General features: G+C 38.0%; 1 protein-coding gene across 2 annotated transcripts in view; it reads left to right on the top strand.

Moving 5' to 3' along the window:
* Positions 1-16,109, top strand: part of SLC1A2 (solute carrier family 1 member 2) — a 33,297-nt gene that overhangs the window by 15,977 nt on the left and 1,211 nt on the right. The window contains exons 6-9 of one of the 2 annotated variants that reach the window (XM_007426420.2): positions 2,214-2,447; positions 5,827-6,021; positions 7,812-7,946; positions 13,322-13,553. In XM_007426420.2, coding sequence (XP_007426482.1) covers positions 2,214-2,447; positions 5,827-6,021; positions 7,812-7,946; positions 13,322-13,553 — 796 coding nt within the window. The remainder of the gene's footprint in view (positions 1-2,213; positions 2,448-5,826; positions 6,022-7,811; positions 7,947-13,321; positions 13,554-16,109) is intronic. The other variant, XM_088145082.1, reaches the window with a different exon arrangement.

The following is a 16,109-nucleotide window of genomic DNA, read 5'->3' on the forward strand; positions in this document are numbered from 1 at the left end:
ACAGTGAAGCCATGTTGCCTTTGATTTTGGAGGTCATTTAGACCCAGATACTATAAGCCTGTCCTCTACAAAAATGTTTGCGCTTACGTATTTTACTATATTGGTTTGAAACTACAGTTGTGGTTTTTTTGCATCTGCTTTCCAATTTTGTTTCTTGTACTTAGTACAAAGTACTTAGAGAGCAACACAGATAGGAATTATCACAGTTTCTCCTTATAATAAGTAAGCAGACAGAAGTCTATGTAATTCTGGATCGAGTTCGTGTAGTGGACTTAAAAGGTGAACATGGGCTATAAAAAATGTTTTTATATGCTACATCATGCCATACTATACTACATCTCAGCTCATTAGAGAATCCCAGTAGACTATTGCTTCATTCTTGAAGATTATTAGCAGTGTGGCCACAAGCTTTGAGCCTGATTTGTAAATTGGGAAAAAACAGTGTAATTTCATTTAAAGGCTGTCCAATTTGACTTGGCTCCAATTCAAAGAAAGATTCAGGAAATCACATGTTGTGTCTTTTATTGAGCATGGAAACCCCACATCTGGTAGCTGATGTTGTAGCTCCTCCTCCTCTTCCTCCTCATAACAAATGAGTAGGTTCAAGGATTTTGTAACTAGGCTCCATTCCATTTATTTGTGTTTGGACTGAGGTAGATGACATAATAGTGTCTGCTTATGGCAGCATTTTGAAGCACTGAATTGTACAAAATCTCTGTGATAGTTCTTTTTCATCACTGATCACTTTGGAGGAGCCCTCTTCATGTTTGGGGAGCCACAGAATTGGTCCAAAGCACTTGATTCAAGTCATGGTTCAGCAAAACCTAATATTTAATTTACTGTGTGATGCTCCAGTTTTTTCCGTTACCAGAACTGAATCTTTGCATCATGGTTACCCTCACACACTGCTTAGGATCCATTCTGAGCTGCTAATAGTGATTCAGCAGCTTCCAGTGTCACATTTATAGGGATTTTGCTCACAAATCTTGTTCATTTATATAGGGGAAACATGTATTTTATGAAGATAAAGTTATTTCCTTTCACATCTAAAGCTATATTCTGTCCAGTTATTTATGACTGTTCTTTGGACTGTTCTTTGAGGAAATGGTCCATACTTACCAGCAGCTTCAGTGATTTATGAAACTCTCACAAACACCATAAAAACATAAAACAAAGTTAAACATTCAGTAAGGATGTTCAAGGATGTAAGAGTCACTTTATGTGAGATGGGCAGCTATATAAATACGATAAAATAAATAAAGGATTCTTTGAAACTAAATTGTAAGGATTATTCTCAGTGAATATTTCAGGAAGAAGATTATCCGGCACCCTTGGAAACAGTGTTTAAAACAACATGGTTGAGAGGCTTATAGATTCCTGGTTAATTACTACTTGATCTTTGGATTCTTCATGGAAGAATCAGATGTAAATCCATAGTTTCAGTTTAGTTCCTGGTAAAATAGTGGGGATATGTTTAAGGGCATTAGTGAAATTCCAGTTTCCAGAAGGTTGGCTTAAGTTGTAATAAAAGCATTAGTCTTTAAATGCCAGAATATTTTGTTGCTGTCAGAAACTAACATGGTTATTCTTCTAAAATTTGTTACAAAGATCTGATCGGATACTCCCCTAGTAATACTAGTAGAAGAATGCAAGGAGGCAAGGAGCAAGCCAGTTAGCAAAAAGAAAAAAAAGAGCGTGAACAAATACTTAGGCTGAAAAAATTGAGTTCAATTTTCTTATTAGCAGCATTACATTAGGCCAAAGTATACAGACTTTACCCATAGCAAAGTTGTAAATAATAGTGAAGTAGAATGTGTAAATTCAAGACGATCTCTGAAAGTGAAATAAAATTCTAATCATAAGGAGGAAAAACTCCTGAGCTCTGTTTTTAGTGCATTTGATTGTTATCAGGTCTTCCTTTTATAAAGTTTTTGTTCATTTTTTTATTTTGCACCAGAGATATCTGTAATTCCATTCATTCATACATACATACATACGTACATATCTGGGAAGGTGGCTCCAACAGATCCTAGAAACAACATCAGAGCTCTCAATCCAGAAGAGTCCAGTGCTAGGAACAGCTAAGATACTGTGCAGAACCCTCAAACTCCCAAGCCTCTGATAGAAGACCTGAGATTGAGGAAGACACATATCACCCATAGGGGTGAGAGGGGATTTTTTTTTTTTTTACATGTTGTCTTCCTTTCTTCTAGGTATTCTCCATTGGGCATTGCCTGCCTCATTTGTGGAAAAATCATTGCAATCAAGGATTTGGAAGTAGTTGCTCGGCAGCTTGGCATGTACATGGTAACCGTGATTGTAGGTCTTCTCATCCATGGAGGGATTTTTTTGCCTCTGTTGTATTTTGTAATTACAAGAAAAAATCCCTTCTCATTTTTTGCTGGGATCTTTCAAGCATGGATCACTGCTCTCGGCACAGCTTCAAGGTAATAGAAAATGTTGATGTTTGCTAGAGAAATAGCTCCTTTTGCAGGACTATCTTTTAAACAAAAATGCCTGGAAAATTCAATATCATGATAAGGAATTGTCTTCATAACCATTTTCCTCCAAGGCCATTGCTTGCCAGCTGCAAGATTGCAGACTGAAGCAATAACAAGACTTTGTTTAGGTGAAAAGTATCCCAAACATAGAAGGTCATAGAATTTCACCACCAAAAGTGGGTTCAGTCTGGTTCATATAGATAAAAGAGATTAGGCTGGCCCCTTTGCACCTGACATACTAGATTACTCTGAAGACTCTTCTTTTTATTTGAGCTGATGGTGGCTGGATTGTCATTTTTCTATTATTATTATTTTAGTAGTTTACATAGTTATATTTTTATTATTAAATGCCCAGAGTCAATTGACTGAGGCAGTATAAAAACTGGGCAAATAAATATATTGGTCCAGGATGATGACAATAGTGTCAACAACATCAGAATATTGATAGAACACTTCTATTTCGATGAGTTCAAGATCATAAGACAGCTAATAATCTTCGTCGGTCTCTCCTTTGGGCTAAATGTTACATTAACTGTACTGCTAGCGTGCCTAGAGAGTGGTATTTGGGGACAAAATTAGAAATGCAGAAATAAAACAACCTATTTCATGACCCATGATACTGTTTGCATGGGATCACATTACATTTATGTAGACAAGGGCTACTGGTTTGTACTGGGTCCAGAAAATAATACTTGGGCCCTACTTTTATTCTTGGTTAATTCAATTCTTGCCCTTATTGATTCACACTGAGCCCTAATTTCTATTCTGTCTCATATGTAATTACTTAGGTAGCTACAATTAGAGGTAGGAAATATGCCCATTTTGGTTTCTCAGAGTTCCTCATTTCTGCAAATCTGCCAGGCTTGGTTCATCAGACTTGAGAATATTTTTCAGAAGATGGACAGTTAAGTGCACATTTCTTCAAAATATAATAAAAACATATTTTTGTTATTTTCAAATTCTTGTATGTGTGGGACACACGCATGCATGCATGTGGACATGTGCTTTCCCTCATTTTTAAAATAAGTGAACTGCATTGCGCCAACTTAAAAGCTATGAATTTTGAATTAGAACTAAGTTTTGATTCATCTGTTAACCTGAACATGTAAACATTTGTCCCCATTACATGTGAATAATAAGATGTTTTTCCATGTTCCCTAGCTACAGTACATCACTGGAAAATACTGTGATTATCAAAACAACTAATGAGAATATTTTAGTGGAGGGGTTAAGCACAATCTCCATTATCTGAAAAAAAAATTCCTTAGTTGTGACCATGTTTACAAAGGGCTATTTGAATCTCCATAGTGTTCTCTGTGAATTCTTTCTTTTCAGACATAATCAGAAGAGAGAGAGAATATAGAGGAAGGAACGCCTATAGGATAAATGTTAGATTGATCATTCTGTTTATAACTGTTCTCTTTTTAGAAATGAAGCAAATTGTCAGCATGTTACTTCTGTGTATTTTGTTTCCGCCTTTTGTAAAAAGAAAGTTTGGATAACTGGATGAAAAGCTGGATACGGAAATCCATCATGGTTTACCAGTGTTGAAATGCTGCCAAATAAACTGAACATCAGATACTGAATGTAGATGCTAAAGACACAGAACAACACTTCCTATTGGTTGGTGTTGTTGCTTATCTAACAGTTACAACTTAAATTGGAGTGTGGAAGCATTTGAAGGAGTGCTTCACAAAGTACTTCGCAAAGGGTGTTGGCATGAGTGAAATGCCTGTCTTTGAAACGTTGAGGCATGCATGTCCCAAAGGACACCTTCTGAAGTTAGCTCTGCATATGCGTGCATGTGTTCATAATGACTTCGCTTCACCAGAGTTCCAAGCACAGTGTGGTATGTGTATGCACATACTGTATATGCACAGACAAGCTGGGAGAGACACACCAAACTTACTGGAGGACACAGCTGCCTCGGTATTACAAGGAGGGGAACTTCACTTACACTAACATGCACTTCAGAAGTTTTGCACACTCTACCTAGTCGAAGTTAGCTGTTCACAAAAAGGGGACCTAAGCAGGGTTGGACCTGAAAGTTCTTGGATGGAGACTATATCAGTGGATGGACATTTTCATGTAGTCATCAAGAGGAACCTGTTCTTTTACAAATAGCCACATTTTAAGGATAATATATCATCTCCTAGCCAGGTCTTTTTGTGTTTCACTCAGCTGAATTCTATATTTAGAGAAAAAATTCGCATTGCTGCAACCTGAGGCTGAATTGTTTGGACACGCTGGGGGCCAGTTAAGGTGTTGGAATAGGACCAAGAAATCCTGGCTCAAACCAGCCCTCAGTTATGAAACCTTAGTAGCCAAGTTTTGTCCCATCACTGAGAAGCTTCACTCAGATTTTAAACTATGAAATGTGTGAGTTTCCAGGGCGGATGAACAGAGTTCAGTTATACACTGGGAGAGACCTGGTTGACAGCGTGCTGCCCGATAATACCATGGAATCAGAATCAATCTTTTTAATTGCAGAAGCTATATTGGTGCAGTATCATCAGCATGCTGGTGATACTCAGTTGTATATCTCTGCCCCCAGCGAGCCAAGTAAAACTATCAGGATTCGGTCCCAGCATCTGGAAGCTGTGGGGTCTGGATGGAGAAGAACAAGCTTCTGCTCAGTCTTACCAAGACCAAGTTTTGAGTCCGCGGTCCTGGACCCGGAGCTATTTCATCATTGATTCTGGATGAGGTTGTGCTATTCTGCTCAGATCCAATGTGCAGCTTGGGGGTCCTCCTGGACTCACGGCTCCTGCTTGATGAACAGGTGGCAGTTGTAGCCAGGGGCTTTTGTGCAACTTCATCTTGGATGCCACTTGTGCTGTTCCTGTATTAGAGGATCCCCCTTGCAGTTATGCATGTCTTAGTCACCTCCTGGTTGGATTATTACAGTGTGCTTTACATGGGGCTGCCCTTGAAGACCATCCAGAGGCTACTTCATCAGTCCTCTTGTTGGACCCAGGAGGCATGCCTTCCCTGCAGCGGTGTTGCCCTTTGGAACGATGTCCTCCTTGCCGACCTCTGGTTGGCTCCAGCCCTGCAGGGCTTCAGAAAGACAGTTAACCCTGGCTCTTCCCTCAGATCGTTGGATTGGGAACAGCCGAGACCCCTTTGGGTGGAGATAACAAATGTTAGCCTCTGCTCATCATTTAATTGCTTATTTGTTTTAGCGGTATGCATTTGTTTTTCTTTTGCATTCTGTTTACTGTTCTTGCATGTGTGCGTGTGTGCTGCCTAGTATCATGTTGTTTAAGTTGAGCAGTTATATAAATGCTTAAAATAAAATAATTCATTTTCCTTGGTCCTTCAGTGCTGGTACACTGCCTGTTACCTTCCGCTGCCTTGAAGAAAATTTGGGCATTGATAAGCGTGTGACAAGATTTGTCTTGCCTGTTGGAGCCACCATTAATATGGATGGAACTGCCCTTTATGAAGCAGTGGCTGCCATCTTCATAGCACAGATGAATGGCATTGTGTTGGACGGTGGACAGATAGTCACTGTCAGGTACTCTATTGGGGTTGATAAAAAAATTGATATCCCAGAGCTTAAGTATTCCACAATAATTTGTATTTGAAAATACATGCTAGCCTTCATTCATGCTCAGAATCTATAAAAAGTTTCCACTTCGTCATAACAAGAAGAGAAAAGACTCCTTTTCCAGTTTCACCAATTACATACAAATAGAGGCAGGCCCCAGGTAATGGAAGAAAAACCAAGTTTATGCAAGGGCATAATGTGTACGATGCTGGCAGCTTTTTATGCACGCTTAAAAATGTCAGCACTTTCTTTATGTATATGTAAAGTTGTGGCTAACATTTTGTAGACATAAGCAGCACTGTATCCAATGGTGGCTATAATTTTGGGCACTCATGTGCCCCACAATCCAACATGGAGAAGAAAAATGTTTTTGTACATAAATGGAATCTGTATGAAATGTAACTATATAGTTCTTGGGTTTACATTTAAAATGGTGCTTTCTGTTAGCCATCATTTATATGATGTTAAATACTAAGTAGAATTTTTCACTATATCGATTGTAAATAGAAAAAAATAATGAAGGCCAACTGGCTAAAATTAAATTAAACATGTTTTGTTTTAATGCAAAAACAACTAAGCAAGAATGTCATTGGGAAAAAAAATGGTTTCGAAAATGAAAAGAGAGGCATGTTACATGTTCCTTGCTTAACAACGGTCGTTGGGACCAGAATTTCCATCACTAAGCAATGCAGTCGTAAAGCGTGATGTCATGTGACCGCACCACTTAGTGGCGGCAGTTCTGGCAGTCCCCAGTTACTGTCATTAAGCAAGGACCACACAGGTCATTAAGCAGGAACCTCATGTGATCATGACTTCTGACTTCCTACTAGCTTCCCCACTGACTTTGCTTATGGGAAGCCAGCAGGGAAGGTTGCAAATCATGTCGGGACACTGTGACAGTTGGAAATCTGGGTGTCAGGTTCAGCCCAAAGAACTCCAAGAGACAATGCAGATACAGTTCTGTTGCGTTTATTAGCTTCAACCTCCAGCCAGAAATCTCCCCAGACTGGACCCTAGTTCCCAAGCCAGCCAGCCACAACACCCTGAATTCCTTAGGGAGGTGCCAGCCTCATCTTCTTGAACTTCCCACGCTCCTGTTGGGGGCTAAGAACATGCTTATTTCCCTGAGCCTGGCCTTCATAAGTCCATTCCATCACACTGGGCTGGTTGCCAAGTGACTGGATCATGACCACATGATTGCGGGGGTGCTGCACAGCCAGAACTTTGAGGACCAGTCATAATTACCATTCATTCAACACCATCACAAGGTAAAGTCACTGAACAAGTGGTCATTAAACAAGGACCATCTGTAATAAAAGTTCTTGAAAATACTTTAATCCTGATGTTGGCAACTTATTGTGTTGGATTGCACCTCCCACCATCTCTCACAATTAGCAATGCTGACTAGAACTCCTATGAGTTACAGTTCAACAACTTCTGGAGGGCCTCATCTGCTCTAAACTCAGCCAACCACCTTTAAAATAAAATTAATAGACATTCTGAATTTATAAGAAAAAATGGATTGGGTCCAAGTCTGTCTATTTGTTAGTAGAAAAGACTCGTCTTTGGAAGTTTGAGAAACTCTGCCAAGCAAAATTGAGGAGTATGCAATGCGGGCCTGGATTGGGAGAAACAAGAAACACTTCCCATGCAAATAGAACTGTACCTCTGTATCATAGACTTTTGAGAAGATAATAGCCAGAGCCTATGTTTGCACAATTCCTGTATTAAACAAGCAGACATGTTTCATTTTACAGTTTGACAGCCACCCTTGCCAGTGTTGGAGCTGCAAGTATACCTAGTGCAGGACTGGTGACCATGCTTCTTATCCTCACTGCAGTAGGACTTCCCACGCAAGATATCAGCTTACTCGTTGCGGTAGATTGGCTGTTGTAAGTAACACAGAAAGACTGCTTTTATGATATATCTCTAAATAGTGATTGATTATCCACCTGGTAGGATACTAACTTCTGCCTTCAGTCGCCTTATTATGATATGTTGCAAACTAGTGATTAAGATCTCAGACTAGTAGTGGAGATATCCATGTTCAAGCCCGTGTTGACCATGGAACTTGCTGGATAACTTCGGGACAGTCACACACTGTCTCAGCCCAACCTACTTCACAGAATTAAGGTCTTGAACACCCAGAGAAGAAGCAAGATGTTTACATTGTAAAGGGGCTAAGGTCATGTATGTGAATTGTTTCTGATAACCAATTGTAGCCAATTTGTACAAGTTGCATACTACTACTACTACTACTACTAATAATAATAATAATATGTGTTATATTATAATACAAATAGTCCTTGGTTAATAAAGGTAACTAAGTGATATGGCTGTAAAGCACAATGTCATGTGACCATGCCGACTTACAACAGCAGCTCCAGTTGTGGTCATTAGGTGAATCTTGCATGGTCATTAGGCGCAACATCATGGGATTGCCGTTTGCGACCTCCTGATGGCTTCCCCACTGACTTTGCTTGTCAGAAGCTGACTGTGAAGGTCACAAATGGTGACCACAAGATGCTGTGACTATCGTAATTGCAAGCCAGTTGCCAAGTGCCCAAATTGCGATCACATGACCATGGGGATGCTGTGACGGCCGGAACTTCAAGGACTGGCCATTAAGTCTCCTCATTCAGTGCCTTTATAACTTTGAATGGTCACTGAATGAATGGTCATTAACCAAGGACTACCTATAATAACATTCATTTGTGATGTGGGGGATCCATTCCTTTTTTTATCTTAGAATGGTAGATGGATAGAAATTCTAGCCCAGCCTTGACCGTGAGCTATTGTACATGCAGAAAATGAGGTGGGTATAGATTCTTTTGAACCTCAATCTTAAGGAAGTATTCTATACAGAAAGACTGGCACAATTGCACTACAACTCTTACTTGGTATACTAAAACTACACATGTGCTTGTAGACCTTCTTTTGTTGTCTGCACAACACTATCCCATCACTGGATCTTCTCCATTTTTGCCTTGCAGATTTTTTTCGAAAGACAAGACAGTGATGCAGCATTTGCAGTTCACTTTTTGGGCAAGCTTCTAATCTCAACACCTTCTGATTAGAAGCTTCAATAGACACTTACCATAAAATATTTAGTGGTCCTGAAGGACTTGATCTTGGTATATTTCTTCTCTCCCAGCCCCGCCATTTAAAAAAATGCTGAAATTGATTCACATATTGTAGCAATAAACAAGGCAAGCTGATAATTAAAACACAATGCTAAAATGTTAAAGCTGCAGAAGCAGCAAGAGATGACAGAATAATATCAACCAGTGGAACGATAAAACAGTCACTTTATTAACAATCTATTGCAGTTGAGCAAGTGAGATATTCATCTGACACCAAGGTCTTCTTAGTGCTGATGCTATGCAGTTCTCCTGGGAGAAAAAGCATTCCATACACTAGATCAGTGTTTCTCAACCTTGGCAAATTTAAGATGTGTGGACTTCAACTGCCAGAATTCTGGGAGTTGAAGTCCGCACATCTTAAAGTTGCCAAGGTTGAGAAACACTGCACTAGATGCTAAAACTTAAGAAAGTAGGATGAGCTCTACCATAAAAAGTCCTGTAGGCTCATGTACAGGTAGTCCTCATTTTGTAACTGCCTCAGACAGTAACTGTTCGCAGTTACATGGTGATGAAAAAGTAACTTTGTGACCAATGTGCACATTTACGACTATCACAGAGTCTCTGCCTCAGTCATGTGTTTGCCATTTCAGTCAGTATGCGTTGTCCTGTAGCTGACCTGTTTTTGTTTTTGTTTTATTTATTTCCCATCTCTTTGCAGAGTGGAGAGATTGCCTAAACAAGCTAACTCTTCCTGATTTTCTCCTCCCAACAGCAGGTCCCTAAAATGTGTTAACTAAAGTTAACAAGCTCAGCTCTGTGACCTAAATTAATTGATTAGAATCCTCTGGCTCTCTAGGGTAGCTGCCGGACACTGACAAGACCTTAATCAATTTCACACTGAATGTTTTTTTTGCAACCTAAGTAACTCCTGGGTCTCAGCCCCCAGCACACTAGGGGAACAGCTAGCGCTAGTGCATTCCTTTTAGTGTGCATTCCCCAGTGTGTGTCTGCTTACTCTCTTCTAATCCCTTCCTCTCCAATGAATGTAAATACAAACATCAATTCTCTTCTTGCTAATTATCCCAGCATCAGGGTGAGCATTCCAGAGGGCAGGGGAATGGGGAAAAAGGGCTATAAGATTTGCCCATTTACCCAGCTTCCTCATGAGTCGAGCTTCAGAAAACTTCCCTGCTGTGTGGGCTCACCCAGCTGTTTGGGGCTGTATCCTTTTGACACTGTAAAGCAAAGGAAAGCTGAAATCGTAAGCACATTTGCAGTCACATGATTTTCATTGAGTGACCACTTTGTTTAACAAAGGAGTTGCTCATCCTAATTGTGGTCACCAAACGAGGACTACCTGTAATAATGTAGAAGAGAGATGCTATTTCAACTAATTTATATCAAATTTCTGTCTCACCCCTATCTTTTAGGTCAAAAGGTAAGAAAATATTGCTGTGGCTAGGAAACAGCATGGGCAATTCAGTAGTTAATAGAAAACAGCCAAAGGAAAAATTGCACTTAGTGTAGATAGATAGCTGTATCAATAAACAACAGGTACTGTATTTACATTTTAAGGGCATGTTTATATTGAAGCAAAAATGAGCCAAGCCTGACAGGCAGTAAGAGGATATTAAACTGATGTGGCGATTGTTTTCTTGTTCAAGGAAATGTCATTTGAAGCAATGTCACTTGCCAAAAAAGCCCTGCCTCTCCTATATGGAGAGACTCCGCAGTCATAATTCACCGACAGAGGCAAACAGCACATTGGACAGGAAAGGTTGGAGTTTACCATTGCGATGCCTGATCCTTCTCAGTCAAAGATTGGGTGATGCTGCAGTTAAAAATAAGTGTCCCCTGAAGCGTTTCTGTGATGGCATTTGATAGGAAAGGTCAGGTCGAGCAAAGGAAGTTTGAGATCTTGAGAGGGCTTAAAGGCTCCAGTGACAGGAGGGCAATTCTATGCATGTTGTCTTTAACGTTATGGAGAGAAATTTCAAGATGATTCATGCACCTTTTTAGACAGACTTTACAGTCAAAGACTGCACATTGTTTTTTAAATTCCTTTTTACTGGGAGGGACCATTTTATACTTCAGTGAATCTCACATGAAAAAGCCATGTTTGTGCTAATTAACCTGAGTGGCTCCAACTGAGCCTACCAATTTCCTCACTTTCAAAAAAACAAAAAACCCTGACTGAAGTTTTTTCTAATTTGTTTTTTTTCCCTAGTTCTTTTTTCCTAGTTTGGCTTGAATTACCATATATTTATATTCATATAGTGGATTGTGTGCATGCAGTATCCAACAATTAAGTACAAGCAAACATAAGACTCTAACCAATCACCACGTGCTAATTAAAATGGATTGGTTAATTTTATCAACCTGGTTTGAATTATACACCTAAATATAATGTGATATGTATCACTGGCAACTGCATATAAGTCTTAGATTTTAATATGCATGTATCTTTTTCAAAATTGCTGTGGAATTGTATTGCCAAAAAGATCTAAAAATGTAAACATAGACTATACATATTTCACCTCTTCTTCTCTGTGTGCATGGGATGTGTAAACACGGAGTTCACAAGAATATCTTTCTAGCATTAGCAAATTGCACAGTTCCTATTTTAAAAATGCAGCATTTTGGAAAAAATAGTGCTTTTTTTCCACAAGGAAATTAATCCATTGTCTTAGTGGTGGCCAAGAACTGCAGTTTTACAAAGGGGAAGTTGACAAATTTAGCAAACATTATAGGAAGCCCCCCAGCACAGGGATTTTATAGCCTGAGAAAGAGGAAAATAGAGTCTTCTATAGATTGTTCAGTTTTTGCTTTCAGTTTTAAAATGCCTGAGGAAATGAATTATCCCTCAAATTTAGTGTGGACATCTGGTTTTCTCTCCATTTAGCAGCACATAAAATCTAAGTTTTTGATCCCAATCACCTGGTAAAATGGCATTTTAATGTTGGTATTCAAATCATAAATCAAGATGAAAGTCAGCCAATGTAAACTGAATGAATAGCCAACAGGTGGGTTATAAAGAAAGAATGAATTTTGAAAATCTTCAGATTAGGAAGCAAACATCAGAAACTTACTGGAAAGATATATTTGTTGTTGTTTTTTGAAAAAGTATATTTTATTATGATAGCTTTTCACTTCCTTTTTCTGAAGAAAGCATTTCCACCTAATCTACTCTTTAAAAAGTGGTCTGATGATTCATGTTCATTTCTAGAAAAACAGATGTGCCTGATGTAGCGAATCTCCTTCTCGAATCATTTCCTCAAATGATAAAATTAAAAGTGTAATCACAAGTGTACTCAGTGGAGCCCAGGAAATTCTGTTGCTGCTCTAGACAGAATATGCTCATACATTCAGATACTTCTAGGCACCTAATGTGCTGAGGATTGGTTGGAGTCCAGTGGGTCAGTGCTGTACAGCAGGGTTCCTCAACCTCAGCAACTTTAAGATGGGTGGACTTCAACTTCTAGAATTCTGGGAGTTGAAGTCCACCCATCTTAAAGTTGCTGAGGTTGAGGAACCCTGCTCTACAGTGCTTGCATAGCGTTCACTGCACGGATAAGACTTTTCACAAATGTAGACATTAAAAAATTACCAGGCTTTGGAGATAAAGTGTCTCACAGTGACTGATGTTGAAACAAACATTACAGCACAAGTTAGCATTTTATAGAGGTTTTGGAAAGTATCAATGCAAGTGTACAGATACTCAGGGTTTTTTAAGAACTCTTCTTGCTTGCCCAATTATTAGCTGCTTTCAGAACAGACCTTTTTATACATTACCTTCTTACTCAGAGGTTTCAACATTAATATTAACCAAGTTCAAGAGAGGCAAAAATGTATTCTTTTCCAAAAGGGAAGAAATTGAACTGAAGAAAATTGGTAATTAAGACTTAACTAATCAGTCCTGCAACTCCTGGAATGCTTTTGAGAAAACATAGGATTCTACTTTATATTGCTCCTTTTCTCTTGCCATGAAAACATTATTATATTGGGGATTCACACTGTAAATCAGCCTAATGTCTTCAAGATGCATTGGATTGCAACAAACCTAGAGCTTGGCCATTGGTCAAGACTGGATCTGAATACCATCACACTTGAATTGCTGAAGGCTCTCGTAAATTGATGGTCCTGTGCTTCAAATCTTCTGTCTTTTGGTATTGTTTTCTCTGTAGAGATCGAATGAGAACATCTGTCAATGTGGTAGGAGACTCGTTTGGAGCTGGCATTGTTTATCATCTATCCAAAGCAGAACTGGAAAACCTTGATGCCCATCACAAGATACATGAAGATATTGAAATGACCAAGACTCAGTCAATTTATGATGATCTGAAAAATCACAGGGAAAACAACTCAAACCAGTGTGTTTACACAGCTCACAACTCTGTCATAATAGATGAATGCAAGGTACCTTTCACTTTTATGGATATTGAGACTTGTATCTAGCCATTCATAGTACAAATTCCTTTTTTAAAAAAAATTAAGTTAAATTATCTTTTTAAAAAATGTTACATTATAAGGGGACAACAGCAAATGCCACCCATTAAAAATGTTGAACAGATGTAGATTTGCTCTTACTTTTATTTGGTTTATTGCAATTTTGATTAAACTGAAAAATGCATGTAATGTTTACAGCCAAGAACATGTTCCACAATGTGTTATGGAAAGCGACACTGGGCTGAAAGAATATGGCTTCATGTTCCATTTCAATATTCATTTGATTTTTTTAAGCACTTTGATTTAATTGATATGAAATAATGAATTTGTTGCAAATCATTATTATTTCAAAAAAATATTTGTTTTTCCTCTTCAAAATTTAGTTATTTATTTATTTGTAGAATTTCTAAGACCACCCTTCTCAACCTAGTCACTGTGGGTGCTTAACAATACACAGCTATACTATACCATTCTATACCATGCAACAGATTATTGAATAAGCTAAGAAAAAGATTTAAGAAGTTGTATGATTATTAATGTGAAAGAAAGTTAACCATTCAGAAACAATGAGCCTTGAGCAAAATGTAAAACCAATATTTTTTTAGATGAATGCTTTCCATAATACACCATACAGGCACATGTGTTGGACTTCTCAATATATGGAAACTCACTAATCCAGGATGTCTGCTCTTGCTTTCCGTGTTATTTTTGGTCATCATTACCATGCCAATTTTGCGCTTTGTGTTTAATCCTGTCAGTAATAATATGGTTTAAGAGAAAGCTATAACAAGAATTGTTCTGACCAAGACTGAATTGAGTTTCAGGAAACCATATGGCCACAAAGATTCTTGGGCTCTAAGAATAATTTTTATATCTTATTTGATTAATCACAATTTGAGGTGGCAACTGAATCTGACAAAAAATTGGAAAATATGAACTAGGTTTGCAAGAAGCTAGCTTAAAAATGTAGGTTCCAAACTGATTTTTTTCAACAAAATTTAATTAAGATTAGTTACTATTGAGAGTTCAGATGAAACAGTAAATTGTGATTTATCAAACATAGAAGTGAATGCTTCCAGTCATGGTGGGAAGAAAGAAGTCGATGTACAAATTAGTGATTTGCTTAGCTTGTTCAAAGCACAGTTATCACTAGTAACAACTCAGGGTTTGACTGGAAAATTGAATCCAGTGTTTTCTTTAGCAGATCTACAGCTTCATTTTTATATATTTATGCTGATAGAACCTGATTCTGAGATTAACATGTATCAGCCATAGATGTCCACTACTAAGTTGAAATGATGTGAAAATGACAAAATATGCATGGTGACATCACATCACAAACTGTGTGCTTTCATACTTGCATCCTAATGTCGGAGACAAGTAGTGTATGTAAGTCGCATGGTTTGAGTTGTGATGACTCAATGCAGGTTTTGATATTCCCTCCGCCCAACCCTGGTTTTATGGCCATGGTTTTAATTAGATAGTCATTAAGCTTTTTATCCGTTAGTGATAGTTTTAAGTTCCAAAGGAGAGCAGGAAAGAATGCCCACTGAAAGCTTTGTATGATATTAGGTTTCTAAAACTTCAACACAATAAAATTATGCCTCAATCTAAAAACATTGTGATCAGAAGATTTTATCCATATGCCAGTTTCCAAGACAGAAAAATTACTAAGCACTATGATTAGGTTCTCAATTTAAGCAGATTTTTTTCAGGTGTCGGCATTAAACTACTTCCTTATAATATTAGATATGGTTATAAAGTATGAGAAAATCCCATGATTCCAAAGTAATACTATACAAAATTTAATCACTTTTAAGTTTCAAGCGTTCAGAGTGGACCACATATTTACAATGTTAACGTTGAAATGAATGAGATACAAATGTTATTAAATGTCTAGTTGGATCATCCCCAATAAAAAATAACACTAAAAATCTATGTGTGAGTATAAAAGTTCACAACAGGATCCAAGTTTATTATTTGGTCAGCAGTTTTTGTTATTGATGCTTGACCCAGTTATTAATGCAATTACTTGTCCTTTTGACTTCTTAATATTTAAATGGCTTCCTAGCTTAGTAGTGTTGCATGACTAATATATGTTTATTGGCAAGCAATATTGACTTATAAATTGCATGACCGTTTTTTCCTTGTGTTTTTATTTTCACATTTTATATTTTTTTCTGACCTAACCTACAATTTCAACTTCAAATATGTGGTGATTTTTGCTCTTTTTAATGCATGTATTTCCCTCTTTGTAATCGGAAAAAAAGGCTGCAATTGTTTCAAATGTGAATGCATTCTTCATGTTTTCATGTCCAAATGCTTCTGTGCATCCAGTTTGTCCATCATGTGGAATAATAATCCTGTCTTTAAGTTTTTATTTGAAGCTGAGGACAAGAACATGGAAGGTAAGGTAGGAACTGGAAGTAGATGAAAGGCTCAATTACTATGTAAAGGTCCAGTTCAATTTCAATCAGTCTGACAAGTACTTTAACCCTTTGGGTTTTCCAGCTATGTTTATGATAT

The sequence above is a fragment of the Python bivittatus genome, unplaced genomic scaffold, assembly GCF_059951505.1.
Source record: "Python bivittatus isolate LINGU-HERP-01145 unplaced genomic scaffold, Pbiv_v1 ctg000480_np1212, whole genome shotgun sequence".
In the NCBI taxonomy this organism is placed as follows: Eukaryota; Metazoa; Chordata; class Lepidosauria; order Squamata; family Pythonidae; genus Python; species Python bivittatus.